Source organism: Phyllostomus hastatus, unplaced genomic scaffold (assembly GCF_019186645.2).
Source record: "Phyllostomus hastatus isolate PE091 unplaced genomic scaffold, TTU_PhHast_1.1 phas_scaffold_182, whole genome shotgun sequence".
Taxonomy (NCBI): Eukaryota; Metazoa; Chordata; class Mammalia; order Chiroptera; family Phyllostomidae; genus Phyllostomus; species Phyllostomus hastatus.
The window spans coordinates 10,017,683-10,045,666 of record NW_025334013.1 but is presented as its reverse complement, the minus strand read 5'-3'; the positions used below and the strand labels follow the sequence as shown (position 1 = coordinate 10,045,666).

Genomic DNA, 27,984 nt, shown 5'->3' with positions numbered 1-27,984 from the left:
CCTCTCCAGCTCTCGGAGCTGCCACGAACAGCTCCCGTCACATCCCGAGTGAGCTCCGTACACCTCGCCCTGGCTTTCTAGAAAACCTGCCCCTCTCCTCCACCCACCCAATTTGCCGGCTCTGGTCACCTCAGGACCTTTGCACCTGCCGTTTTCAAGCCTGGGTCATTTTTCCCAACATTGTGCATGGCTTCAGATGTCACCGCCTCAGATGCCCTCCGTGATAGCACACCCGACCCCCACGCTTGGTGCCAGTCATGTCACCCAGCGCCATACCCCTGGCAGCGCACCCCTCCCTGCAGATCTGCTCCATGTAAAGTCTGCCTGCCCCCCACTAAGTTGTGCGTTCCTTGAGACCAGGGACCTTTCTGCCTCTGCCACTGCCCTTTTCCCGTAGCCTGAAATTACTGCAGAGACTCAATAAACAGTTTCTTAATTGATGAGAGCCATTGATGAAAGTCCCAACTTCTTTCCGGAAATGTCTCAGAACCTATTGGAAACATACACTTATCTATAACAAGATCACAGCGGAAACAAGAATGAAAAAGAAATCACTGCTGTTGGCTGGAATCCGCAAATGAGAAGCCCAGCCCCTCACAGGGAATGACAGCTCTGGGCGGCGAGGCCCCGGGCCTGCTGTCAATTCCCAAAAAGCACAGATGAAATGACAGCTTAGTGGACGTGGTCTGACCGGCCGACACTCGCCAACCTGAGGAGGCAGAATGGACAGGGACTGAGAGCGGGCCACACACAGACACGGGCAGCAACTGCCCAGCGCCCACCTGGCCTGCTGTGCAAGCTCAGGCGAGTCACCGCGCCTCTCGGGGCCTCGGGACCCTCGACTGTGAACAGGGGTTCACGACAGCCCTCCCTCGGAGGGCCGCTGTGAACGGGAAGTGAAGGAAGTGTGTAAAGTGCTTAGAAAAACGCGTGTGCAAGGAAGCGCTCTGTGAATACAGATATCCATCATTACCTCTGTTATTAGGCGGTGCCTGGGAGGGGAAAAAAAAAACTAAAGAGATTCTTGGCTGAAAATCAGTGTCTCCTAACCAGCATCGTTTTTTGGTAGCAGCTTTGCTGAACTATATAATTCAGCTATCATAGAAGCTATGTTTTAAAAGTGATACTTCACTGGTTTCTAGTACAGGAAGAGTTGGGTAACCATCATTCCAAAATTAAGAGCCTTTTTACCACTCCCACAAAAAAAAACAAAACTCCCTTAGCAGTTTCTCTCCATTTCCTGTCCCCCCACCCCCAGGTCCCTGGCGACCACTGATGCACCTTGTGTCGACCCCCACAGTTTTACAGATGGGGAGGCTGAGGCTTGGAGAGGGGAAGCCACTTGTCCAAGGTCACTAGCAGGGTCTCAGGACTCAGGACCCTTGCTCCAGCTGTTTCTCCACCACCTCCCCCCAACTCGGGAGCCTCCTCCCCCACGAGCCTGGATGCCCCCCACGCACACCCAGATACACACCCCACAACTCCCCTCCTCCGGGCCTGCCTCCTGAGGTGCTCTCTCGGGGGCTTTACTCACGGAGTCCAATCTTGGCCAAGTGCAACCTGTTGACCCAGGAGATCTTGCTCAGGGGGTTGGGGGTGATGAAGACCACCATGAAGCTGATGGGGCGGCCGGACCTGGGGTGAGAAGGCGAGTGAGTGCTCGGAACAAGGGTCTGGCTCCCCCTGCACAAGCACCCGGCTCTCCCCTCACCCCACGTGCCCCGGAGAAGAGTGAGGTCCGCACAGAGCACCAAGTGTGGCCAGAGAGGCCCGTGGCCCGCCCAGCAACGCCTCAGTCCCCTGGGGGAGGAGCCCCTCCACTCACCACGGCCCCCAGAGGAAGGCACCTCCCCCAGAGTGGCCAGGCCACACTCCAGCCCAGCCCCAGGGGCCTCAGCCCGGGTGCCCAGCAGAGCCAGAGGTGTCTGGCCGTCTGTGGGCAGTGACTCGAGAGGCCCTGCCAGGGCTCCACGTGGCCAGCTTCCCACGGGCCTTGTCAGGCACCTGTGCGCGTCTGACCGGGAGCCTCCACAAGGAGGGACCAGTCTCCCTCGGGCCTGTGACCGGCACCTGGCACCGCGCGGTTGCTTGGCAAATGTTGGCCAGAGGGACACATGAATGAGCGAAGAAATGGATGAGTGAGGTTGTGCACAGGCTTGGGGCAGCCAGAGGTCACTGCTGTCCCCACACTGTCCTCTCACGGTGGAGCATCGGGGGCCCCTCAGTGTTCCATGGGGCCTACTCCCCGCCACGGGCCATGCCAGCCCCCAGGAGGCGAGCTGGACCAGTGTCACTGACCCTCTGCAGTGCAGGGGGAGGAAGGGGCGCAGAGGAGGGAAGGGAGGCCACTCAGCAGGGCGGTGACAGAGACCTGGTTAGGGCTCCAAGGTGCTGCCTCCCGCCCCCAGTCCTGAGCCTGGCCTCCTGGGCTCACGGCCCTGCCTCAAACTGTCGCGCTCCAACCTTCCCTTCCCTGTAGCCATTTGGTTTATAACTCGGCCCCCCACCCAGAAGGTCAAAACCTGACCTCCAAGCCCCTCACTGCGCCATCCTAAGCTTCACAGTCAGACAGACCCCGGGGAACCCAGCTCTGCCTCTTCCTATGTGGCCTTGGACCTGGCCTGTAACTCTCTGAGCCTCACCTTCCTCATCTGTAAAATGGGGCAATAACACCCACCTCACTGAGCTGTGGAAGGACAGATACCTTTCCCCGCCTCTGCCAGGCTGCCATCGGCTCCACCGACGGCAGCGGAGGGTCTACAGACCACAAGCTGCTGTGGGGGCGTTAGGGAATGGGGCGGTGCTGCGGGGGGCAGGAGGGTCCGTGAAAGGAGACCCAGGGCCTGGTCCCAGGGGACGGCACTGTCCAGTGTAAATGAAAAGGACACGGCACAAATGGAACCAGCCAACAGCAGAGTGTCCGAGTGCCCTAGCAGGGGATGGGCTTGTCCTGGGCAGGAAAGGGGGCTCCTCTATTCGTTCATTCGCTTGCTCGCTCATTCACTCGCTCATTCACTCACTCATTCATTCACTCACTCATTTATTCATTCATTCACTCACTCATGCACTCATTCATTCATTCACTCATTTATTCATTCATTCACTCACTCATTCAATCATTCATTCACTCACTCATGTACTCACTCATTCACTCATTTATTCATTTATTCATTCACTCACTCCCTCATTCACTCACTCATTTATTCATTCACTCACTCATTTAATCACTCCCTCATTCATTTACTCATTCACTCCTTCCCTCCCTCCCTCCCTCACTCACTCACTCACTTTCACTCACTCTTTCATTCACTCAACTGTGAGCCCCTGCTCTGTGCCCAACGCTGTGCGGGGCACGGCCCACAGTGAGCACACACCCACCCCCATCACAGTGACACTGACAAACAGGGGGACTCCAGGAGCCCCCTCTGAGCGCCCCCACTTCTCCGCGGGCCCCTCCGCCCTCACTTGTCGGGTTTCCCGGGAAGCAGGAGCCTGAGGCGGCACTTGTTGGCCGAGTGGATCTCCTCCTCCTTCACCCGCATGAGCCTCTGCAGGGCCAGGCACCAGTCTTGAGCCACCGTCATGTTCAGGTTCTAGGGTTAAGAAGGTCAGTGAAGTCACCACACAGCCCACCAGCTCCCCAAAAGCCACCACAGGTCCTACGGCCATCGGGGTACCCCAGGGAGAGAAACTGGGGACGAGTCACAGCCAGGAAGCTCGTTCGGTCCGTCGCAGCAGGGCCCAGCTCCCCCGGGCTCTGGGCTGCAGTGGGCCGCCCAGCCCTTGGTCAGACCCCACTCGGCACCCCTGCTCTGAGAGGGACACCCCCTCCTAGCCAGCGTCCTCTGCAGCCTGAGGCAACGCCAGGAAGGGGCTGCAAGGCTGACTGTGCAAAAAACAACAACAAAAAATGCCCGGCACCGGGGCCCCTCCATGGGAACCAGAGCTTCAGCCTGAACCAGGGGCCATGGCCCAGACTTCTAAGCAGCGACAGGGGGCGTAACCACTCCTGCTGCCTGTGGAAATGCAAAGCCAACGCCACACCAGGGGCCAGGCCAGGAGAACAGCCCCCAGCTCTGCCTGCCGAGTCTGGGCACTGCCCGCAGGGAGGGGCCTGGAGCCCCCGAGGGCGGGCCAGCGCCGCCTACCTGGTAGGTGCCGTGCAGCGTGCTGATGAGGAGGGTGATCTGCTCCACCACGGCCAGGTCCTTCTGCAGGTCCTGCAGCTCCTGGAAGAGTCGCGGGGGACCGAAGTACACCTTATCTGGGCAGAGGGGGACCCAAGTCAGCCTCGGGAGTGGGAAGTCGGCAGTGAGAACCCGAGCACCCACTCACTGCCGGACAGGAGAGCTGTCGCCCTGGGGATGCGGCACCAGAGACGCAGGAAGAAACGTGACCAGGCTCGTATGTCTACTGGGGGACACGGGTCCAGTCACAGGTAGCGCCCAGCACCTGCGACCCAGGACACATGGTCAGTCTGTACCAAGGGCCACAGGAGACCGGAAGACTGAGGACCAGCTGCCCCTGCCAGACACGGGGGGCCTTCACAGGGCCAGGAGCGCGGTGGGCGCCGCCGAGGAGTAGAACAGCACGTGCAAAGGCACTGTGGCCCGAGGAAGCCCGTGAACAGCAAGTCGTTGGAGAACATCCTGGGGACCTGCTAGGTGCCAGGTTCTATCCCAGGTGTTAGAGCCATGGCTGTGAACAAGACAGGCAGGGTCCCCACGCTGACAGAGCTCGAGACCTGGGGGCAGGGGAGCAGTCCGCCACAACCCCAGACGGTGGCGGGTGCTGAGGGGAGGAACCATATCAGAGTGACCCGACAGCGGTGGGGGTGAGGAAGCCCAGAGGTCTGCTGAGGACCCGGATGGAGTGTCGGGGCTGTAGGCAGCGGGCAGCGGGCAGCAGGAGGCTGGGCAGGAGTGGCCGGCAGGCCTGCAGGGGGAAGTCCTTGAGCGCCACGCCGGGGGTTTGGGCCGTCTTCTCCAGGTCACGGTTTCTCAAGCTGAGATCTTACAGGACCCCGGGGAGGGGAATTGTTTGGGGTTGCCGTTGAGACCATTTAAGAAAGCAGATGCACACCTCGAGTCACCCGGATACAGTGACTTCAAAGCCACGTTGCGTGGCACAGGGCCGGGGCTTCCGTGGACTTCGGTCCCGAGCAGGCGACGTGGTGGCCCCCAGTAGGGAGCAAGGAGCAAAGTGGACAGGGGGAGTGAGCGAAGCTCGTGCCAGAAACAGGACGAGACCGGCTCTGCGGGGACCCCGACACGTGAGCTGGTGGGAAACGCGGGCCACCGTACGCGGTGCCCTGGGCCGTGGGTGTGGAGGGCTCCGGAGAGCCCGCCCCCCGGAGGCCGCTCCCGCGTGGTGAGCCGTTTGGTCCCCGCAAAACAACGTCGCCCATCGCGAGAAATTAATGCCGTTCATTTGAATTTTATCATTTTGTAGCTTCGTTTTTATCCCATTTGTGATTTTTGGTTTTGGTTTTTATGGTTGTTCAAGGGGTATGAGCATAAGGCGTCTATTATACCTCGCCTTATACTTGTACACATTTGAATAACAATATAATAAAAAAATCATTCACAGCCAACTGGAGTTCAAAAAGAATCTCTATCTTCCCCTTTACAGGGGGTCCTGAAATGACTCTCATTTCGGGAATGCGGCCACAGACAAACTGTCACTGATGGAGGGTCCCCGAGGGAGGGTCCCAGGGTGAGGGCAGAGTGCGGAGGGGGGGGGGGGCGTGGAGGAGAGCCTGGGCGGGAGGCAGAGCCAAGGTCCCCACCCGCCCCGCCCCCCGACCAGTGAGGCTTCTGGGGACCGGCAGCCCTTGGAGCCGCACAGACCTGGGGAGAAGATGCCGCATCCGGATGTGGGCGCAGCTGTCTGGCCCGGCCCCCCAAGGGCAAGGGTGATGCAATCACCCTCCATTTCCAGAACTGCCAACAGCCCCATGAGGCAACCTCCAGGGTCAGGTGACAACCAGAGCCCCCCCCCCCCCCGCCCCATTCAGAGACTGAGAGCAGCCGGGCGCTGGGGAGAGGTAGTGCGGCCGAGCCCCTCCCAGCCAGCCGACCACTCTTCTCTGCCGGCCCTGCACCTGGACGCCCTTCATTCATTCAACAAACATCATCCGCACCGCCTCAAACCGGCCTCGGGCAGGGCCGCAGTCACACCCGCCGCTGAGGGGCAAACGTGGCCTTGAGAGCACCGGTGGGGGTGGGGAGGGGTGGGGCCTGGTCCAGAATTGGAAAAGGCTTCCACGGGAAGGGGCCCCTGAACCAGGATGAGCAAGGGCGAGTGGACAAAAACAAGGCGGCAGGAGCTTGCTCAGCGGGGAAAAGGGCAAAGGCAGGAGAAGGCCCTGGGGCAGGAGGGGGCTCCCGGACCCAGGAACCCCGAGGCCGGTGTGGCCATGCCCGGGGGTCAAAGGGGCAGAGTGGGCTGAGGAAGGGCCATGGGCGCCTCCAGGAGGGACACATGGCCTGAGTTAGGACCGGGAACCGGGAACTCACCCTGAGACCCGGGGAGGCCGCTGGGACACACACAGACCCGACCGGCATTTCGCAGAGTCGGCTCTGGGGACGGGTACAGGATGGGCAGCAAAGGGACAAGGATGGAGGGCAGGACAGCAGCCGGACCGCCGCCGACCACGCTGACCTCAGCCATCGTGCAGAGGGAGAGAAGTCCCCGACAGAGAGAGAGGCCACCGAGCGTCACGCCCGAGGGGTCATTCTGCTCGTGTCCCAAAGAGTCTGAGGGGATGGCCGGGACAGGGGAAGGCGGAGCCAGGCAGGGCCAGGCAGCCCTGAGCCTGGTCCCTGAGGGGCGGGGGGAGGGTGAGCGTCACGGGGACCCTCACTGTCCGGAGGGGCAGACTGAAGCACAGAGAGGAGGCGACACCTGCACACGTGCCCCAGGGAGGCGGCAATGGCGGGGCAGGGACTAGAAGTCACACTTTCTGGCCCCAAGGTCACCGCCTGTACGTGCACAAGTGGGGGCACAAGGGCACGTGGGGCTGGGGTGGGCAGGGGCGTGGCTGCAGGAAGTGCCTGTGCACCCGTGGGTGAGAGTTCACACACAGCATGGGGCTGCCAACCAGCAAGAGCCCCTGGACCAAGCCGCCCCCTGGCCCAGGGGCCCCAGACGGGCACTGGAGCCCGGGCGGATGCTCCCCGGGCAGCAGCTGGGCAGGTACTCACTCTGGGCCTGGCCCGAGGCAGAGGCCTTCTTGGCGCCAGCGTGCTGGATGAGCACGTTGTCCTTGTCGTAGGAGCCGCCCTCCTGGCCGGCCTCCACCACCTGCACCTGCGGCAGCGCCGTGTTCCACTTCACCACGTACTTGGGCCCCAGGGGCACCAGGCTGCTGATCTCCAGCTGGCCCCTGCCAGCACAGACAGAGCGAGGCCCGTGAGGCGGCGGCACCCGGCCCCGGGACCGACCCCGAGCGCGCCCCCCAGCACACCAGCTCGGCCAGGAGCCTCACAGCCCAAGCACCGCAGCTCAGGCCAAAGCCAAGCCAGGCGGCACGGGGAGCTGTCGGCGAGGCAGAAGCACCAGGCACCCGGGGCCCAGCCCCAGCCCATGCCCCATCACATGCCCCCCGAGCCCCTACCTGTGGGTGGCAGGCCTGAGGAAAAAGACAAGAAGGAGGGAAAGGCCCGTCACTGTTACTGAGTCGTTTCTACGGGGAGGAGACTGCTGGGGGCTGGCCACCGGGAGGGGCCGGGGTGGGCGGAGAGGCCCACACCGAGGGCCTGCTTCCTGGGCTGGGCACGGGCTTTCTGTCACCTGTCCCCACAAGGGCTCTGCTGGGAGGCTTGTGTCTTGTGCTATTCTGGACGAGGACACTGCTGCTCAGACAGGTCACACGACTCACCCCCAAATACCCACACGGACCCCCAAAGTGGGCCGGCGGCATCCCCATCCCGCTCCCACGTCATGCCGGGCAGGCAGAGAGGGTGTGGGTCCACGTGGTGCCCAGGACACTAATGGGACCTAAAAATCACCCTGTGGGAGGGAGGCCCCAGCAGGGCTGTCCAGGTCTTGTCCAGACCCGTGAACGGGCACAAAGTAGGGGCCCAATAAATATTTGACGGACTAACAGTGTCCCAGTCCCCAAACAGCCCTGCCTGTCCCCCTTCTGGGGCCCAGGACCCACAACCACAGATGATCCCCAGCTCTGCACCGCGCCCCGGTCCTGGGGGCGGGCAGGAACGCTCAGCCCACTCCGGGTGTGGGGACCACACCGGGCTCGCAGGTGCCCTGACCCCACACGTGCTCCAGGCCGGGGCGGGAGTCGGGCTGGGATGGGCGTTCGCCCGCGGGTGACTGCTTTCCCTCCCAGACCTGGGTCGCGGTGGCCATGCTGCTGCTTCGTTGGGTTTTTTAAAAGTGCCGCTAGAGACCGAGGCTGAGATCTCCCCGCACAGGTGGGCAGAAGCCCGGCTGGGAAGGGCCCACGGCCAAGCAAGGGATGCGGGCAAGTGTGCCCGCCGATGGGGACGGTGGAGAACAGCGCGGCGCGAGCCCCGTTAGAGGGGACGTGTGACCCAGCTCCAGGCCTCGGCGGCCCCGGGCCGTGGGGGCTCCTCACATCTTCCAGCAAAGTCAATGTCTCTGTCTTCGCGTGAACTCTCCGTGTGAGTGGAACGGAGGATTCCTGGAGGCCGGGTGCGGCTCTGGTCTGCAGAATCCCCTCCACCCCATGCAGGGCTCCCGCTGTCTCGGGCACAGCCTGGCGGCCCGGCAGCCCGGCTCTGGGCATTCCTACGACCCCCTGCCAGAACCCGGCTCCCGCGGAGGAAGACGCCCTGGGCCATGGGGAGAGAGGTAAGGGCCCTGCTGGGAGACGCGGAGACGCAGCCTGAGGGAGGCTGTGTGAACTGCAGCAGCTGCGATTCCGGCGGGACGCGAGGAACCACCTCTTGCATTTCAAAGCGGTTAAAAGTCAGGAGACTCCCGAGTCCCCGGACAGACCGCACTGCACAGAGGACAGCTGTTTGCCCGGGGCTGGCGGTGGCCGCCAGGGACCTCTCCAGGTGTTTCCGAGCTCTGGGGACCTGGGCCAGAGCAGGCCGGGAGGGACGGGAGAGAAAGCCGGTACATCACACAGACGGAGTTCATTGAGACCCCGGCCCAGAGAGGCCAGGCCAGGGACTGGGGACAGGACAGAAAAGGGTCCCCGAGGAGGGGTGACGGCCCAGGCCCACTCACTTGAAGTTGATGTTGGCACACACCAGCATGTCATTGAGCAGGAAGACCCTGCGCTCCTTGGACTTGATCAGCTGCCCGCGGTCGCCGTAGACGGTCTCCGTCAGCGTCTCACAGAGGAGCAGCTGCCTCTGGCCCGAGGTCAACAGCTGGGGGAGGGACACAGAGCAAGGTCAAGGTCAACACCAAGGAGCCCGCAGGCTGTCACCCAGACATCCGCGTGCCAAAGGCCCAGAATTCTGCAGCTACAGGGAGACCGAGGCTGGCAGAGGTGGGATAAGGCAGGGCCACGGCCTCCACCCCTGGGGAGACGGAGGCACTGGGAGGGCCACACACACGCTGGGTCCCCTGACCGCCCGCCCTGCCCAGCAGCCAGCGCCTACCCTTCTCAGGCGAGCCGGTCACTGGCAGCCCATCCCTACGGCAAGCCTGCGTGACCAGCCCTGCCAGGGACTCAGGCTCCCGAGTCACAGACGTGCCCCCGCCCCGGCTCCCCGAGCACCAGCTGTGACGCCGTCTGGCAGGTCTCCACACTTCACCAGACAAGTGGGGCGACGACGTCCACAGCTCAGGGCACCAGGGTCATTGATGCAGGGGCAGACCTGGCCCCGTAACTCGCCACCCCCCGGGGCAAGGTGAAACTCGGCCCTCGGTCAAAAGTTGTTACAAATTGCAAGACAGCGACAGCAGAGCTTTCGACCCAGGGTGGGGCCCTCTGAGCGCGGGTCCTGTGCGGCAGAGCAGCTGGCCCAGCCCAGGAGCTGACCCAGCATGTGGCACACGGGGGCCACCGCGCAGACCACAGCTGTCCCCGCTCTTGCTGCCCGAGACAGAGCTCACCGTGAGGAAGTGCGGCCTCACGCCGGTTGACGCCTGGCCTGGAAGGCGGACCCGTCCCTGTGCCCTGAGCTGCCGAACTGCCTCAGCAGGTCTCACCCCTCGGAAGGGCTCCCGGCGGGGTCGGGCAGACCCGCTGGTCAGCGAGGAAACCCTCGGAGGCAGCCAAGGCCCTCCAAGCTAGACACCAAGGACCCCCTTCCAGCACAGGGATGGCCCCCCAACCCGGGGCCCCTCTGGGGAAACACCTTTTTACTAGCGGGGATGTTTAGGGGTGGGGGATGGCTGTCAGCAAAATTCATCCCTAACACCCGTGACTCAGGGCCAGTGTTATCCTCCCCTTCCTCTCCACCCTCCCTGGGAAAAAGACAGAGCACCCCAGAACCTCTCCTGGAAAGAATGCCGTGTCAGCCTCTGAAGACCCGTGTGAGTCACGTCAACACAGAAGTCCAGGCGGCACAAATCCCCACAGTGCGCACGTCACTGTGCCTGGCACCGAATATCCCCCCCTGGTTTCTCTGGCTCAGCAGTCCCGAGGCCACCCCGTCCCCAGAGGGGGAAACCGAGACTCCAGAGGTGCAGTGACTTGTCGAGACCCGGCCTGGATGAAGCCAGGCCACGTGCGCCGTCCCCCCAGCTCCTGGCTGGGCCACAGGGGTCCCGGAAGGACCCCACTGCTCCTCATACGAGAAGACTCGGGGTCCCCTGGGCTCCCCCTGCTAGCGCCAAGCTCCTCCGTCCTACTACTTCTGCCAATAAGCTGACCACCTGCTCACGAACACACGACTGGGACTCGAAAGACCGGGCCCCGTGGAAGACTGCCAAGTGTGCCGTGACCCAGAACTTGGAAGAGGAAAGTCCCTGGGCTTCTGGAAACCATCTCCCTGCTCCTTCGGCAGATTTTAAAAAAAGAAGAAAAAAAAAAACTCGGATATTGCACAAACACCCCCCGGGAGGGTCCTGAGCAGGCACATTTTGAAAGAGCTGCAAGGTTCCGCTTGGGGCACACCCAGTTTCACTTCCACCGTCCGCTGGGCGGGGGACGGCAGGAGCTCAATCACTGGCCTGGTCTCAGGGCTGGCTGCAGCTGCCCAGGGGGCTCTGGCAGGGGGAAGGCCCAGTGGCGGCCAACACCCACCTACTCCTCACCACATCCACACGTACGAGCACGCCCCCCACTGGACAGGTGGAGAAACAGGCACAGCCTTCAGTTCTTTTCCCCGCCTGCAGCCAGTGACGGCCACTCCTTCCGGCCACAGTCCCCACGGGGGACAGACGGCTCTTCCCAGAGCCAGTGCTGTCCATGGAGAAGGCCTTCCTTCTCCCGATCACCTGTTCCCACTGCAGCTGCACAGGTGTGTGAGCAGAGACAGGAGAAAGTCTCCTGGTTACAGAAAAGGAGCTAAAAGAGAGGACAGAGGAAGACACTCCCAAGTGCAAGGACCATTAAATGCCTGCACAGGTGGCCATGGCCAAGCTGAAGTCTTTTTCTTGAGAGATGTTTCAAAATAGAAGTCTTGTGTGTTACTAGCTGAGGGCATTCTGCCTGGAGCGGGGAGGGGGCGAGGGACGACCCTGAGCCTCTGCTCCCACCTTGAGTGCTCCCCCCAGGAGAAGGGGGGGATTCGGACATCCCCCCAGGAGGAGGCTCTGCCTTCTGCCCCATCCTTCCCCATCACTTCCCTCCGGGAACAGACAGAGCAAACCCCGATGCCCATGGGATGCCACAGGCAGCCTCGCTGGGAAGATACTGCGGGGGGGGGGGGGCGGCTGGGCAACTGCGCTCAGGTGCCCGCGTAGGCAGGTGGGCCAGCCGGCCAGCTCTTCACATCCTCTGAGAGGATCCACAGGTCCGAATTTTACGTGACATCTCTGCATTTTCCAATGCTGGCAGCTATTCCATTTTCTTAAAAACTACTGTGTGGGCCCCGGAACACATGTGCGGCCTGGGTGTGGCCTGAGGCGGGAGAGTGGTGAGATGTTGGACCCCTGAAGCTGAGAATCGCAAGGGACCCTGCAGGCTGCCCTGTGCCTGCCTGGCTCCGCAGGCTGCGGTAACGACCAAAAATTGGCAACGCGGGCCAGACAGCATCACGTACTGTGAACTGCGGTCCCCACGGAAAGGGCTGCTGTCTCCCTGGCAACGCTTCCTGTGCCATCAGAAAATGCCACTCACGTGGCTGACCTCTCACTGGCCTTCGTCACTGGCCCGAGTTCTGCTTTTGCGCCCACAGAGCCAGAAGACACCCAGGTTTCCCTCCGGAAGGTTCTGAATGAGCCCACACGACGCCCCTTCCCTGGACGACCCGCGCGCTCGCTCGTGGGGCAGGGTCGCCTCGCCCTGGACCACCTGCACAGACCACCGCCCTCCAGTGAGTGAAAGGAGGCGGGCCCCGGGGTGCAAATCTAGGTGCAGGACCAAACTTCAGCCTTGTGGTGTACGGGACCACCCTCCAACCAGCTGAGCCACCCGGCCAGGGCCCAGGCTTTGTGTTGCATCAGCAGAAGGGTCTACGGGTTCATGCGAACGTTTTTCAAGATTTGGGGGGGTAGAATATTCCTTAGTTGCAACCTCAAAACACAGCATGGATTTATCATCTTTCTTCTTTAAAAATAACACAGATAATGACAACGGCCACCTTATACTGAGGACTCCGGGGCCTGCGGCTTTGCCATTTGCCCCTCGGGGTCAGGCGCCCTTGATTTCTCCTTTCAGTGGGAGCCAGGGAGGGAGGTTCAGAGAGATTGCACGGTTCCCCTGAGGCCACACAGTGAACACCAGTGGCAACATCCGGACTCGAACCCCAACTCTGACTCCAGGGCCCACTCAGATAAGCACGGTTCTGGGCTATCACTTCCGATACCTTTACTGGCGATTACCTGGATGAGCAAAACAAGCTTTCCTCCAGAGTAACGTGAACAGTAGTAAATGCGGGGGTTCAGTTGAGACTAATCCCCCAGGTAAGGTCCGTGGGCTCAGGCAGAAGCAAGGAAGCCCCTCCCTCCTCGAACACCGCCCCCTAGTGGCGGCCACCAGGCAGGAGGCAGAGAGACAGGTGATGAAGGCCGCAGCACAGGTAAGAAGGGCATGCACCTTGTTGAGGCTGCTGCGGTCGCTGACGCTCTTGGTCAGCTGCTGGATCTCCGCCACCTGGTCGGCCAGCCGCTTCTGCTCGTTGAGCTTCTCAGCCAGCGTCTCCAGCTCCGTGAGGGCCAGCTGCAGCGAGAGCCTGTCCGGGTGGCCCCTGGGGGTGTTCTTCAGCATGTCCTGCAGGGCCCAGAGGAAACCGGAGCTGAGGACCCGCAGCCCGGCAGGCCCTCCGCCGTCTGGCTGGGGTCGCAGCCTCAGCCTCCACACCCGCTGCGGGGACCGGGTCTGAAAGGCCCCGCTTGCAGCCAGGACAGGACGGGTGGCACGCGACACAGAGCGAAAAAATGAAATCAACGTGTGGACCAGTCCCTGCGTCACCGATCAGTGGTATGCTGACAGCCCACTCCCGAGGCTGGCCGGCCTCCTTCCCAGCTGAGGAGGCAGGGCTCACCCCCGACAGAGGTGCCCTAAGCTCTGGGGGCCCTGCAGTGAGGCGGGGGGCCTCATGCTCCCCGAGAAGCCTGAGGTGGCCCAGGTCTGCTCATTCGCTGAGCACCTCCTCCCTGCCTGGCACCCACAGGCCCCGGGATTCCACATGTCTTCATGTCCTTCCCAAATCCTGGGCTCACCCACCACCAGCCACCCAGACTCCCACCCCGGGGAAGTGGAAAATACACTGCCCAGTCTGACCGGCTCCAGTCCAGGAGCAAAGAAAGAGGGGGGCAGGGGCGCAGGCAGGGCCCCGCCCACAGTCCACAGCGGACACACCGGCTGCAGATCAGGCATGAGAAGCCCCTCCCCACAAGGCTCGAACCACCCTGCAGGCCGCTGGCTGTCGGGCCCCCGGGGGGTACCTGAAGCAGGAGGATGAACTGCGGGAACCTCTGGATGGGCTTCACCATCAGCCCGTAGAGCGTGACGCGGTCGGGGCTGCACACCTGCCGCCGCTGTTGGAGACCAGGCGGGGTCACTCGCTGGCCCTCCGCAGCGAGGCCCCGGCGCCGGGGGTGCAGACGCCGCCCGGCCGGCCGGGGCTCCTCTCCCCGGGCCCAGGACTCTGCTCAGCCTCGGGCCTGAGAGAAGAGCCGGGGGAGGGGAGGGTCTCTGGTCCTGCCGCCGGGGCTCCCTGCCACCACGGGGGTCCCCACACGGCCCCTCTCACCCTGGGGAGACTGGAGCAGCCCGGGTAAGGTCTCTCCACGTTAAGCTAAAGCAGCCGGGCCCAGGCCAGGCTGAGGGGTGGGCACAGGGGTCTCACTGTCCTGCTTCTCGCATCTGTTTCCACCACTTCGTCCACACACCTGTCACCTAGACCCTGGCCCTCATCCCTGGCGAGCCAGGCTGCTCCCTCGGCCTCCCCACTGGCCCCCGCTTCCACCTGCCCCGGCCCAGACCTCTGCAGCTGCTCCCACTGCCCGAAACACAAGGTCCTGCAGGTCCAGAACCACCCACACGGGATGCAGCTGCCTCCAGGTGCTCCCTCCTAGGACGCCCCAGAAGGCACCCAGCACTCCCAGGGTCCAACCAGATTCCCCTGACCCCATCCTCCTGCCCCTGACCTTTGCCCCACCACCTCTGCACCTGTTATCCCCCTTCCCCACCCCCATCTGTTACAACATCACCATCCCCCCCCAGGACCCATGTCAGATGCCCTCTTGGAGTGGGGCAGTGGCTTCCTCTGCTGAGGCCCCGGCTCCTGGCCCACCTGCACCCTCTACTAGGCACATGCTTCCTGCAAGGTAGGGTCTCCACACGATTCGCCTGATTGTGCACCCAGGTAGATCAGGGGGAGTCTGGCCACAGCTACATAAGGCCTTTGGTCCTTTCACCTCTAATCACCCACATGAGCCCCAAGATAACCCTTTGAGAAATTCTCCTCGTCCTCTTACAAATCAGGAAAAGGGACATCCCAAAGACACCCTGAGCTACACCTGGAGACCCACCCGAGAGACACGGTGGGCCTCCCCTTCCACCCGGCAAAGCCCAGGCTCCCACGAGGCTGCTGACACTGTAACCCCTTATCACCCTCCTGTGGGGGGCGGGAGGAACCCACCATCTCCCCGTGAGGCTGGGGGTGCCCCGAAGGAAAGAGGAGGTGCCCAGGCCAAAGCGATGCGGTACCTGAAACTGGGCTAAAATCCCCCCTCTCCCCCGAGCAGCCCTCCTGCCCCACCACGGCCTGCACCCCGCTGAGAGGGGCCCCAGGCCGCCGCCAGGCCCACCTTGAGGAACTCGAGGAACGCGGGCTTGGTGAGGCAGGCCTTCTTGATGATGGACATGGCGTTGGTGAAGTTGTTCACGTAGTCGCTGTACACATCTAGCACCATGGACTTCGAGAACTGAAACAGGCGTGCGTGTGGCCAGGGAGGGTCACGTCAATGCGCGGGGGGCTCCGCACCCCCCACCCTCACTCACTGCACCACAGCCGCTCTGGCAGCACACCCCGTGGGGCCTCAACGCTCCTGGGGTCAGGACATGGGTCACCACCCCCCCGGGGGAGGAAACTGGACTCAGAGAGGCTGCAGGGAGGAGGAGGAGGTGGTGACAAGGAAAACTGGGCGCTCCCCCTGCCCCGGCACGGCAGCCCTGGCCCACAGGTGAAGGGGGTACAGGCGGGACACCCCTGTTCTATATGCATTTCCTCACCAGGCCCAGGAAAGGAAATGCCCCAGGCCCTCCTGCATCAGGGACGGGGCTCCTGTCCCCAAGCCCACTGGATGCACTGGCCAGGGCGTCGGCTCTGCTGAGAGCTCAGGTCTTCTCTCGGCAGAACCCACCCAGTCACCGAAAACAGACCGGAGCAGGGGTCTACCAACATCACCCTCCTTGGCTCCGTGAATCTCTCCGGGGCCCACAGATTTCAGTTGGAAAAACCACCAGTGCATGCACCCCTCATTCCACAGAGGGGACATGGGCCTGAGAGGGCCCTGGAGCTGCCGGACGTGGCACAACGGCTGGGGCCGGGCCAGGCCTCCGGGAGCATGAGCCGGTGCACTGCTTAGGAGCCGGCGCCCTGGGGCAGCCTCGGGGGCCGAGACACGGTCTGTTTGAGCATCGCACACGGCGGCCACCCCGGGCGTGCTGGGCAGGGGAGCTGCAGACTGCCGGTGGCCGCCCACGGTGGTCACCTGGAGGTCACCAGCACCACATCCACACACATCTCCAAGGGCACGCTGGGCACTGGGAGGTGCCACCCCCAGCTTGGACCACACGGCTGATTCAGGCCCTGCCACCCTCAGACCACCCCCCAACTTGGACGAGGTGACCGGGCAGAGGCCAGAGGCTGGCCCCAATGACCTCAAGATCCGGCAGGCGGTGGTTCTCCCCTTGGCGGACCAGGGCAGGAGCGTCTGGGGACACGCACCGAAGCCACGAAGAGGTCCCCGATCTTCTCGGTGGAGTCCCACTCGGCCACGCGGGAGGACAGGGCGATCCGGAACATGGAGTGGCAGTGCAGGATCTCCTTCACACGGAAGAACACCGCCTGGCACTTGCGGACGCTCAGCACCTTGGGCTCCATCTCCATCAGCGGGTTGCGGTAATCCTGCCGGGGCGGGCAGGGGCGGGCAGGGGTGAGCGCCGCACGGCCGGACCGCAGGCCCTCGCCCACCCTGACCGAGGCCCGAGAGAGCTCGGCGGGCCGTGGGTGGGCCTTCGTAGAGGGGGACATGTGTCCCTCGTCCTCATTCGCCTGTCTTCTGGGAGGACCTCCCTGCACGTAACCCCCTGGCCCTTCTGTGCCCACCCCCCGCCCACCCCCGTGACTCATGTGTGAGGCTGGGTTGGGAGGAAGACGCCTGCCCCTGAGGAGCTCCGCGGAGTCGGCGCCAGGGCCGGGCTAGCCGAGCTGGGCTCTGACGGAGCAGTGGGGGGATGTCCCAGCAGGCACCCCCTCGGCCCCCCCAGACCTGGAGCTGCAAGCTCCAACCAGCTTTGTCCGAAACACAGGATGTTTTCGTCGCCCCTGCCTGAGGTTGGAGCTCCCCGCTGCAGCTTCCCACCCCGGCCGTTCCCTCCCCTGCCGGCCCACGGTGTCCCAGCGGGTTCATCTCTCAGAAACTCGAAGGACAGACCAGCTGGATAGGCCTTCATCTAGTCGTGTGACCATCCAGCAACCCTGGGTATCTGATGGGGAGGGGGGGGTGCACCCTACTCCCCACCTTGGGGTGCTCCAAGATGACGGGAAGACACCGCCCTGTCCCAGGGGCCTCCCGGGCTGGCGAGGAAGATACGGCCCCTTTCCTGCCCTGGCCCCTCCGGAACAGCCCTCATTCCACAGAACCCCACCTTTGCTTCCAAAAACACAGTCCTCCTGTGAACACCAGGGGCCCCGTCCCCTTAAAACTGCCCACGGTCCCCAAACACTCCCGGTGAAGTGTCCCCGCGGGGCCCTCCCTGCCCTTTACCCGGGGGCCCGGGGCCGTACCTGGAGCACCCGCTTCAAAGACTCCACGTAGCTGCCCTCACTCTGCACGATGGAGCCCAGGATGTGTCTCCGGACCACCTGCTCGGGCCAGAGAACGCGGTCAGCGCCTGCGCCAGCCACGGCACCCAGCCAGCACCTGCTGGGGATGCCGAGCCCCGGGTGGCGGGAAGAGGAGTCGCAACACCCAGAGGAGCCGACGGCTGAGGGCCGGAAGGGACCTGCCCCCCACAGAGCCCACTCGTGGGACCCCTGGGGCCTGGGGGGCCGGCATTTCCTTCCAGGGCCCCTGCCCACCCCAGAGACACCCCTGCTCCCCACTGCAGCATGGGGCAGGGGGCACCGGGGCAGGAGTCCCGGCCTCGGCTCACACACGTCCAGGGATGGGGGCATCACGGCCTCTCCCGCAGTGGGGCGGTGGCCTCCTCTATCTCTGAACAACCCCAGGAGAAAAGTCTTTCTTAGACGAAACCGAAATCCCAGCTCCCACCACGTGTGGAGCCGATCCTTAGCCGACCCCCTCCCACCACGTGACGGGCTGCCCCGCACCCCACCGAGCACGGTCCCAGCCCCTCCTCTTCCCCCGCCCCACCCCCACCTCTCCTCCCCTCGAATCCGAGGCCTGCCAGGCGAAGCCCGAGCAGCACCAGGTCAAGCACGTGTGACCTGCACCCCTGTCACCCGGATACCAGGTGCGGGGGAGGGGGCACAAATGTTGCTGCCCACTGGAATCACGGGGGCATCTTTAACAACATTGTCACCTGGCCCCGCCTCCACACAGTCTGATTGAGTTGGTACCACCTGGGTGTCGGGGCTGTCAAAGCCTTCTAGATGATTCTGTTACGGAGCAAAGCCAGGGCAGAGCACATATGTGAGAGGTGGCCCATGGGGAGCCTGTTCACCTGGGTCCAGAGCTGGGATGGTGACTGACCCTCACTGTGTCCCCACAGCCATCCCGAGAGCGTGATTCCAGGCACCCACCGTCACCCACCGCCACCTTCCCTGCGGCCCTCCGCCACCTCCCTCCCGCCTCCAGCGCCCCCTCTCACCTCTTCCCGCTGCCCAGCCTGCGGTGGCCCAGGCCTGACTGAGGCCCGCACAGCCCCACAACTGTGTGACAGGCCAGGCCACTGCCCTTCCAGCTGTGCCACGGGTGGGTACACGGTCATTAACCCCCTGGTGCCCACGCTGCCCCCCGAGCAGAGTTCTCGACCTCGGCACGCTGGCATTTGAGGCCAGGTGACTGGGCCGTGGGCCGTCCTGCGTGCTGCGAGGTGTTTCCCAGCGTCCTGGGCCCTCATCCCCTGGAATCCGGCAGCGTCTCTCAGTTGGGACAACCAAAGATGCCACCAGACGTTGCCAGATGTCCCCTGGGACACAAAATCACCGAGGCTGAAAGCCACCGACCCAGAGCAACTGATCTGGCCTGATCCAGGAAAGGCAAAGGCCCCTGAGTGGGGAGACCGGCCAAGGCCCGGCAGCGGAGCCCGGGCCGTGAGCTGGAGGCCGGGGTCCCACGCAGCTCCAGCGGCTCGGACGGGCCTTGCCACAGTGGGCGGGGCGGGGGCATCCGCCTCTCACTGCCGTTCAGGGGCCGGGCCAGAAACAGGGATGAAGGAAGAGTCCCAAGGTGCGAGGTGTGGCCACAGCTCCCTGATTTCTACAGGAGGCCACCCATTGGGATTTCCTGCTCCCGAAAAAGCATGACAACCCCCTTCACCGAGCTTGGTGCCCCTACCACGGCCTGCTCAGTGTCCTCACAACCAGAGGAAAGCGGGCATCTCTCACCCTGCTTCGTGGCTGGGAAAACCCAGATGGGGAGGGAACCAAACGGGACCAGCCACAGTCCCAGAGCAAGGCCGCCCGTCTCGTGCGATGCTGGGAGGAGGGAGACATCGCCCGAGGAGCCCCAGCTCCGAGCGGAAGCCCTCGGGGACTCTGACGCCCCAGCTTGACGACAGGCGGGCAGAGAGTGGGGCTGGGCACCTCGCTCGCCTCCAGAGCCCTCTCTGAGTTGGATTAGTTCGGTGCTTCTCAGCCCTTTTTTAATTGCAGTCCCTTCGTTGGAAGCAGCTGAGTCGGAGCTGCTCTGGTTGCCAGGGGCGTGGGAGGCAAAGCTCCAGAGGTGGGGCCCCATGGCCCAGGACAACGGCATGGAGCCCACAGGCCCGGTTCGAGAAGTCTGTGCGGCCAGGTAAGAGGAGGCCCCAGGAGGCCCCAGCTGGGGTTCTGCCAAGAGCCCTCGATCATCACTTCCCCTTCAAGATGCAGAGCTTATGGCCCCAGGTAACAGGCTGGGACCCCAACCAGGCCGTCCCCTACAGACCCCCACCCCCCCAGTCCCTCCCACAGACCTGCTGAGGGCTCAGGCCATCTGGCATGGGGCCCAGCTCCGGGGCCGGGGGCTTGATGTCCGTAACGCTGACCTCCAGGAGCCCCATGTCCTCCTCCTCCGAGTCACCTGGAAAATCAGATATGCCGGTGACACGTGCCTGACAAGGACAACACACTCTGCTCGGACCCCAGGAGCTGGGAACCGCCCCAGCCCAGGGTCCGGGGGCTGAGCAACGCCTGGGGCCACACACGGGGTCAGAGCCCGTCACTGCGTCCACAGCCACGTTCTGCCGCAGCAGCCCGTCCCTAAGTAAACGTGAGCAAGGGAGGGAGGGACACCAAACACTGTGCGGTGCGGCCTGGCTCTCGGGATCCGCTCCGCCCGAGTCCCTGCCCCGGCCCAGACCCACCCGCGCCGGCCGGGCAAGGGCCAGGCCGCCTGAGTGCCCGTCGCTGGGCACTAAAAATAGTCCTCTCCTGGCTGACCTAAAACGGGGGAAGAAAGCCTCCGAAAGAACGAGCTGTTTGCCTTCGTGTTTGCACCTTTTCCAAAACTACGCAAACACTCGAAAGGGGAAAGTTCAGCTGGCATCCTCGGGGCACACGGGCACGAGTGGGGGCGGGCCTCTGACGGAGGGCACGAGGGGCCAGAGGCTCAGGCAGACAGAAAGGGGGGCGGCCAGGCAGGGCGCAGGGGTCTGGGAGGCTGGCCTCGGCGGCCCCGTCCCTGCAAGAGACGCAGGCACCGGGAGACGGGACCCCGGCCGCGCTCGGCTCTGAAACCCCGGGGCGGCGGCCCCCCCTGGGGCGGCAGGAAGCGGGTGCTGTGGGGAAGCTGGGAAGAAAGAGGAAGTGGTCGTGATCCCGGGGGCCGTGGGAACAGGGACGCCCGGGCGGGCCCTTACCTGAGCAGGAGACCGAGGAGGAGGAGGAGGAGGGACAGCGAACGACCGCGCGGGGGTGGCCGTGGGGAGGGCCCTCCTGCCTGGCCCACATGGTCCCCGGGGCATCGCTCCGCGCCCACCCCAGCCACCGGCCCTGCGGCTTCCTCTTCCCCCAAGAGCCACTGGGCAGCATTCTTGGCTGGTGATTCGAGCCCTGCCACGGCTATTAATAACCCCTCTGGTGGGAGGGTCACTTCAGGAAAGGCTCTGGGCTAACGGGTCGAGTGGGGAGGGCCTGGGGACAGCCCGCCGGCCGCCTGGCCGGCCTGGGGGTGGGGAGAATGACCGGGAACAGCTCCCAGCCAGCCCGCCTGGCCACCCTGCCCTTTCCCCATGCCTCTGCACTGCATCTGGAATGACCCCTGGGTCTGTTCCCCTCCTCATCAGGGGCCGTGGGTCCCCCACAGGCTCCCCCATCCAGTGAATACAGCGGTGGGATTAACTGCTCAGGGTCACACAGCCGGGAGGCTGGAAAGCTGGGATCTGAACCCAGGACAGCAAGATTCCGTCCTGGCACCAGACGCCCCCACCGAGGGTCAGCCCACCGAGGATAACGCTGGCCACACAGGAGCTGGGGGCTGCACCAGGCTCTCTCCACGCACTGCCTCGGCCGCCCTCCCCCCAGCCCCGAGACAGAGCCACACCAGCCCGCCGTCCGGATGAGGAAACCAGGACACAGGGAGGGTCAAATACGTAACTTTTCAAGAGGGCACTGAGCCTCGAAGTTCTCCCTGGCTTGAACACCTGACCCAGCCCCGACCTCGCACTCCTTCCGGCACAGCAGCCAGAGGAAGGGCCCCCCGAGTCCCTTTCATGCCCGTGGGTCCCCAGGCCGGTCACCGACCCACTCTGTGCCTGTCCCCTCATCTCTGAATGGGAACGGGCCCAGGCAGCTGTCTGGTGGTCGTACGCATTAAGGGAGGAGCGGCAAAGCTCTGAGGAGTGCCTGACACCCCATAAATGTTCGGTAACTGGGAGCCGTCACAAAAGTCATTTCTTGACGTCTCCTACCGCCTCCCGGCCTTTGCGCGTGCTCGCTCCTGTCCCCCCTCGTCCTGCTCGCAGCCCTCCCCCCGCCTTCCACCTCCTCACTGCACACCCATCTCCTCCACACCACGCCATCACGCCCCCATGCCGCCTGTCACCAGCATTGGCGTGTCCTGTCTACATGCCTGTCTCCTCCACTGGGCCAGGAGCCCCTGGGGGAGATGCTGCTCAATGCATCTTGGCATCCCTGCACCCAGCGTGGGGCACGGCACTTAGCAGGTGTTCAGTTAATACTGGCTGGCAGAAAGACGGGCGGAGGGGTCAAGGCAGGAATGAACCAGCAGCCCTCAAAGACGAGGCCGGCGGAGAACGCCAGTGTGGGAGGCCGGAGGCCAGCCGCAAGGCCACGGCCGAGGGCAAGGGTAGGGATGCTGCAGGGGGAGGCCACGCCTCCCAAAGAAGAAGGAAATAGGCTGAGACAGTGGCCGGCCACTTGGGGCTCAGTCGCCAAGCGCAACCGCCGGAGGAGCCGACACCAGTGACCGCGCCCACGGGTCCCTCTGTCCGAGGACCGGAGACCAGCCCTCCGGCCAGCCCGGCCCGCAGCGCCTCACCGAGGACGTCTTTCCTGTGCAGAAAGGACACTTTTCGCAGGACGGCGATCCGCGTCTTCTCCAGCCCGTCCTTCGTCCCGCTCTTGGCGGCCTTCATGAACTGGGTCATCTGGGCGGGGGCAGAGGGACTCATCAGAGAAGCCGAGGGAGGCCCTGGGATGCCGGCCACCAAGGGCGACCACCCCCGCCCAGGCCTCCAGGCCGGGGCCACGGGCGTCGAGCCCCCAGGGCCCATCCCTCCCACAGGGGTGGCAGCAGAGACGGGGAGGGACAGCACCGTGGTACAACCCTGAGGGCTCCTGCGACAAGTGAGAAGGGGCATCTGCGCCCAGGGGGTCTGTCTCCCCGGGAGGACCCTCTTCACGGGCAAGGGGGGGGGGGTCCTAACTCGATGCTTCCCCTTTGGGACAAACTACACAGCACTTACTCCCAAAAAACTAAGGAGAAGGTGCCCCCGCAGGGGAAAGGCTCGAGGCCTGGAGTCCTAGCCTGGGTTCAAATCCCAGCTCCGCCACTCCCCGGCCACGGGACTCCGGACGAGCCTCAGCCTCAGGGAGCCTCAGTTTCTCACTGAGACTCATCAGCGTCTGTGAGGACGAGACTTCCCAGGGCCTGGGAAGGCCCACGGAACACCAAGCTGAGCTGCACCAGTGTCGCTGGTTACTTAAGGGGCAGCTAAAAGGGGGTGGGCGCACGCACCGCCACCCCATCTGCCAAACCCGAGTGAGGAAGCCTGTCCCTCGCACTCCCCCGCCCCCAAACAGCCAGGTTCCTTACTGAGCCGCTGTCCGGGAAAGGAGAGGAGACTGAAGTTGCCACAGAGCCGGGCAGAGCTTCCCCTGGGCGGGGAGGGCCCCGCAGACACAGGCACAGCAAGCTAAGCAGAACTCGGGGCACGGGAGGAGGCGTGCCCGGGGGTGGGGGGGAGCGGGCACCCTGGGTGCAGGAGGAGCCCCGGGCCTGCAGGCAGAGCTGCTGTCCCCTCGCTCATTCTTTGGTCCCCTCAGCACCCCGCCCAGCCTTGGCATCCTCCCCAGCGCGCAGCCAGCGCCGCGGGAGGGAAGTCCCCAGGAGGACGGAAACGCCGGCCCTCAGGCCACCCGACACGGCGGCCGCTGGCTGGATGCAACTATCGGACACCAGAAGAGTGGCTGCTGCCGCTGAGGACCTAAAGGCCTGAACACGGTCCATTGTCATTAACTTCAGTTTAAATAACCACATGGCTTTCGCAACAGACAGTGTGGCTTTAGGAAAACCCTCTCCTTCCTACAGCTCTCTGCTGAAGGTAGGGAGCACTCCTTTGGTGGGGGGGGGGGGGGTCCCTAGTCTCTGCTCTATCGCCTTCCTGCAAACACCCGCTGCATAACGGGTGGGGACCTTCGTGCAAGTCCGGGAGAGGAGGTCTTGCTGCAAACCCGGTGGGTGCCGAGGCCCGGGCGGGGTGCAGGGCGGCGGCTTTTCAGGAACCAGCCGACTTCCTAGAAACAGCCGACAGAGGGGCAGGGAAGGCCCCAGCCCCTCCCCACACCTACAGGGACGACTCCAGAGTGGCAGTTCCCGGCCTTTTGGGCGGGGAGGGTCATAAACGCCTTTGAGAACTAATGAGAGGGACGGATGCTGACACCATCACAGCACAAAGATGCTTATCCTCTTCTGGGGGGGGGTCGCACACACACCCCCCCCAGATGGGAAACCTCTGTGCAGGGGCCTGGTTCCTGTCCCGGCAGAAAGCCGTCGGGGGCGCTGTCCTAGCCGCCGCTGAAGCGGTCTTTGGGGGAACACCTCAGGCGTCTGTTGGCATGTTCACGGGCCAGAAAAGAACAGGGGAACGCCCCAAAGGCGTCCCTGAGTGAACCTGCCACCCCCATCCATCTTCCCCGTGTGGAGGCCAAGGTCAGGAAAGGCACCCTGGTCCTGGGCTCTTGTCCTTCACGTGTTCCCGGCTCCCCTCTGGGCTTCGGCTTCCTGAGAAGTTCAGCCTGCCCTGCCCCCCGGCCCCGGGCCCCAGGCCCCTAAGGGGATGTCTAAAAGGGCCCTTCGAACTGTGAGGTACCTCTTCTCCTCCTCCTCCGGGGGAGGCCCTGGGTTCTCATGAAAAGGTCACTGCCGCAGGCCGGGGAATTCACTCTGACCCGCAGGAGCCCGGGTCTGAAGCCCCGCACTGCTGCCGACAGCCGGCGTGACCCTCACTGTGCTCCCTTGCTAATGCGAAACGACAGCAGTAAGGCGGCGCCTCCCAGGCCGCCCTGCGGACAGAACAGCCAGGCGCACGGACAGCAATGCCACCATCCACTGGGTGCTCGGGTGGTGCCCCCTGCAGCACGGAGCGCCTGACAGACCTGAGCTTGTCGAACCCCTACATCCATCCGCCTCGGGGCTGGTACTGTTAATGCCCCCCTTTCACAGGCAAGGAGACCGAGGTCAGAGAGGCCAAGAGACCCACGAGGATCACACAGCAAGAAAGTAGTGGGACAGGGATTCAAACCCAGGCCTCCGGGTCTTCAAGGCCCATGGCACATGGTAGGTGCTCAGTTAATGCAAGCTACCGCTGTCGGCATCATCACCCTCCAGGAGTCTGAGGCCCGTCTGAGGAGGGGGTGCCCTGAATCTCCCTGAACAGCTAGGAGGGGGTGGGGCGTGCAATGTCACCACCACGTCTCTCCAACGGTAACCCAACCCCATCCTCCACAGTTATTAAGCCCACAGCTTGGGGGGCCTTGGTCCACACCTGCAGAATCCGCCTCTCTGGGGGTGGAGCTCGGGGATCTGCATGTCTCAAAGCACCCCAGGGGATTCCGAGGGCCCGAAGTTTGAAAACCCACCCAAGGGACCCCTGTAGATAGATGGCTAAGGTTCCACTCGAGGGTAGGGAGACAGAGGCAGCTGAGGACGTGGAAGGAAACCAGCCAGCTGAGGCGTCCACCGGTTCCAGCACAGACGTGAGAGGCGGGGCCAGCTCTGGGTCTCGGGGGCAGCCCAGGACGCGGGCCCACCCTCTGCGGCCCCGGGACTCGGGAGGGACAGACACACAATACCTTACAATCGTACTTGTGCTTCAGCTCCTGCATGTCTCTCCCCCCAACTCTTAAAGCCAAGATGTCTCTCTTAGTCCTGGCGTATCTCTCCTTTAGCCTAGTCAGGTCTGGAGAAAGCTGGAGCCCCCAAGCGGCCAAGCGGAAGGACAGCAGGTGAGAGGAGCAGGCAGGACAGGGAGGAGACAAAACAAGGACAACGGAGGAAAAAGGAGACTCAGGTAAGGTGGCGGATGGACCATCGGGGCAGGTGGGACTGGGGACCTGGGGACGACCAGGGCCCAAGCAGTGGTCCAGCCAGGCTCCTACCTGGCACGGCTCCAGCATCGTCCAACCCCAACCTGTCAGGGAGCTGGGCTGGGCCTCTTCTGCGGCAGGGAGCCCCCCACCCCCGCTGGAGAGGAGCGGTGGGAGGGGAACAGCCCGGGCCCCCTTTCAGGGAAAGGACACAGTGCCGGGAGGACAAGGACCACATCTTCGCCATCTCCCCATCCCGGGGCTCGTGACATGAGAGGTTCTTGGCAACTCTGTGATACGGATGGATGGCAGGTGGGTGGATGAGCGGAATGGATGGGCGTGGGGATAAACGGAGGCGCAGGTGAATGCACAGAAAGATGGGCAGATGGGCGGAGGGTGGCTGGGCGGGTAGAGAACAGAGACAGGTGGGTAGACGGACAGGTGCATGGATGGGTGGATGGAGAGATACATGGACAGATGCATACATGGACACACGTAGTTAGGTGGCTGTGTAACAGAGCAAAGGGATGGAAGGATGGACGACAATGAAATGAATGAAAAACATAAAGGGACGCGTGGACTGGTGGGTGGAGAGAGACAGTGCCGTGCTGACAGATCTTTGACAACCCGTCCTCCAGGAAACAGCTCCGCTCTGGGGCATGCCCACAGTTCAAACGCTCCCACCTGACCGATTCCAAGCGGCCAGCCTGGAGAACCGGATGTGGAGTTGGCAAGAGATGCACACAACTGGTTCTGGGGTTCCTGCGGGCCAGGACAAGCTGGCTCTAGCACACCACTGGAGGGAGGGCAGAGAGACAGAGGGCAGGTGGGCGGGAGAAGTGGACAGCTGGATGGAAGGATGGACGGGTGAGCGGCTCACATGCCACCTAGAAAGATGGGTAGATGGACAGACGAACAGGTAGGCATTCGCATGCATGAAGCGTATAAGCAACAGTGGTGTTTCGTGAAGCGCACTGAAGGCCAGGACAGGTGGGTCGTCCAGAGGAGCAGGCGAGCAGAGAAATCAAGGGTACGACCTCTGAAGGCAGGCGAGCCCGCCTTCAAATCGCCACTCCCTGCTGGCAGCTGGAAAAGTCTCTTCACCTGTCTGAGTTACAGCTTCCCCACCGGCGGACTGGCCATGAGGCCACCTGCTCCACGGCGCTCTTGAGAAGATGAAATGGATGATACACATAAAGCCCAGAGCTACCACCATACTATCTTATGCAAATGAGTGCTCCGTATCTGTTGAAGGGATGGGTGGGTGGGTGGATGGATGGGTGGGTGGATGGATGGGTGGGTGGGTGAGTGGATGGGTGGGTGGGTGGGTGGATGGGTGGGTGGATGGATGGGTGGGTGGGTGGGTGGATGGATGGATGGGTGGGTGGATGGATGGGCGGATGGGTGGGTGGATGGATGGGTGGATGGGTGGATGGATGGGTGGGCGAGTGGGTGGATGGATGGGTGGGTGGAAAAGGCATTTTCTTTCAATTCATACATGATGAGGTGTGGCTCTGCCACTGACTGGCTGTGTGACCCTAACCACATCACCTAACCTCTCTGAGCTTCTGTCGCTCATTTCTCTGATGAACAAAATGAGACTCTTAACACCAATAATACCCCCCACTCTGGAGTATTAGGAAAACTAAATGAAGCTGCTTTGTAACTGGGACCACGCTAGGCAAAGGTTTGTGATTGTTACACAAAGAAATAACGGGGCAGAGATACTACACTGAGGTACTCAGTGACCCCCAAAACTGAGGAGTATGAACCATGTCCTGCATCCTGTTTCATCCGTAAATGAGACTGACACGGTAAAATTGGGAAGCCCACCTGGGCCATCCGATGCCCTCCACCTCTCTCAGGTCCAAAGAACCAGCAGCGGGAGTCGTCTGCAGAGCTGGCCAGACCAGAGCAGGGCAGCCAACAAGCCTGGGGTCAGAACTGGCTCTTCTGCCCTGAGCAGCTGGATCCCGGTGACCTTGCTTACAAAGAGGTCACCATGGGAAAGTGCAAAAGCTCATTCCACAGCGAACTTCTGGAAGGCAGCCCATTCCACAATTGGGAAAAAAAGTAACTGCCACTGACCACGGGGTGGCAGCCAGCAGGTGCTCACTAACGTAAGAGGATGGGGCTCCCGCTCACACTGGGTGGGCGGCTTCCAAGGAGCTCCCTCTACAGACCCCTCTGTTACTTCCATTAGCAAAAATCCACCCCCTGAGAGCTGGCCCCTTAAGACCCTTGAAGGAGGGACCCACCAGTCCTCTTG

General features: G+C 63.2%; 1 protein-coding gene and 1 long non-coding RNA gene across 9 annotated transcripts in view; one reads left to right on the top strand and one right to left on the bottom strand.

The window, feature by feature from the left end:
* ARHGEF10L (Rho guanine nucleotide exchange factor 10 like) overlaps positions 1 to 27,984 on the bottom strand; it is a 152,931-nt gene that overhangs the window by 46,520 nt on the left and 78,427 nt on the right. For 5 of the 8 annotated variants that reach the window (XM_045859792.1, XM_045859790.1, XM_045859795.1 and 2 more), the window contains exons 8-20: positions 22,447 to 22,555; positions 19,922 to 20,028; positions 17,571 to 17,648; positions 16,509 to 16,688; positions 15,367 to 15,483; positions 13,999 to 14,091; positions 13,148 to 13,321; positions 9,220 to 9,365; positions 7,619 to 7,633; positions 7,206 to 7,387; positions 4,149 to 4,264; positions 3,466 to 3,593; positions 1,535 to 1,635 (exon numbers count right to left, since the gene is read on the bottom strand). In XM_045859792.1, the coding sequence (XP_045715748.1) occupies positions 1,535 to 1,635; positions 3,466 to 3,593; positions 4,149 to 4,264; positions 7,206 to 7,387; positions 7,619 to 7,633; positions 9,220 to 9,365; positions 13,148 to 13,321; positions 13,999 to 14,091; positions 15,367 to 15,483; positions 16,509 to 16,688; positions 17,571 to 17,648; positions 19,922 to 20,028; positions 22,447 to 22,555 (1,546 nt within the window). Of the gene's footprint in view, positions 1 to 1,534; positions 1,636 to 3,465; positions 3,594 to 4,148; positions 4,265 to 7,205; positions 7,388 to 7,618; positions 7,634 to 9,219; positions 9,366 to 13,147; positions 13,322 to 13,998; positions 14,092 to 15,366; positions 15,484 to 16,508; positions 16,689 to 17,570; positions 17,649 to 19,921; positions 20,029 to 20,806; positions 20,994 to 22,446; positions 22,556 to 27,984 lie in introns of those variants that run through there. The other 3 variants (XM_045859798.1, XM_045859797.1, XM_045859799.1) reach the window with 3 other exon arrangements.
* LOC123832221 lies at positions 25,614 to 26,919 on the top strand. Its single transcript, XR_006788017.1, has 3 exons — positions 25,614 to 25,699; positions 25,918 to 26,027; positions 26,354 to 26,919. It is a non-coding gene; the product is annotated as an uncharacterized LOC123832221 (long non-coding RNA).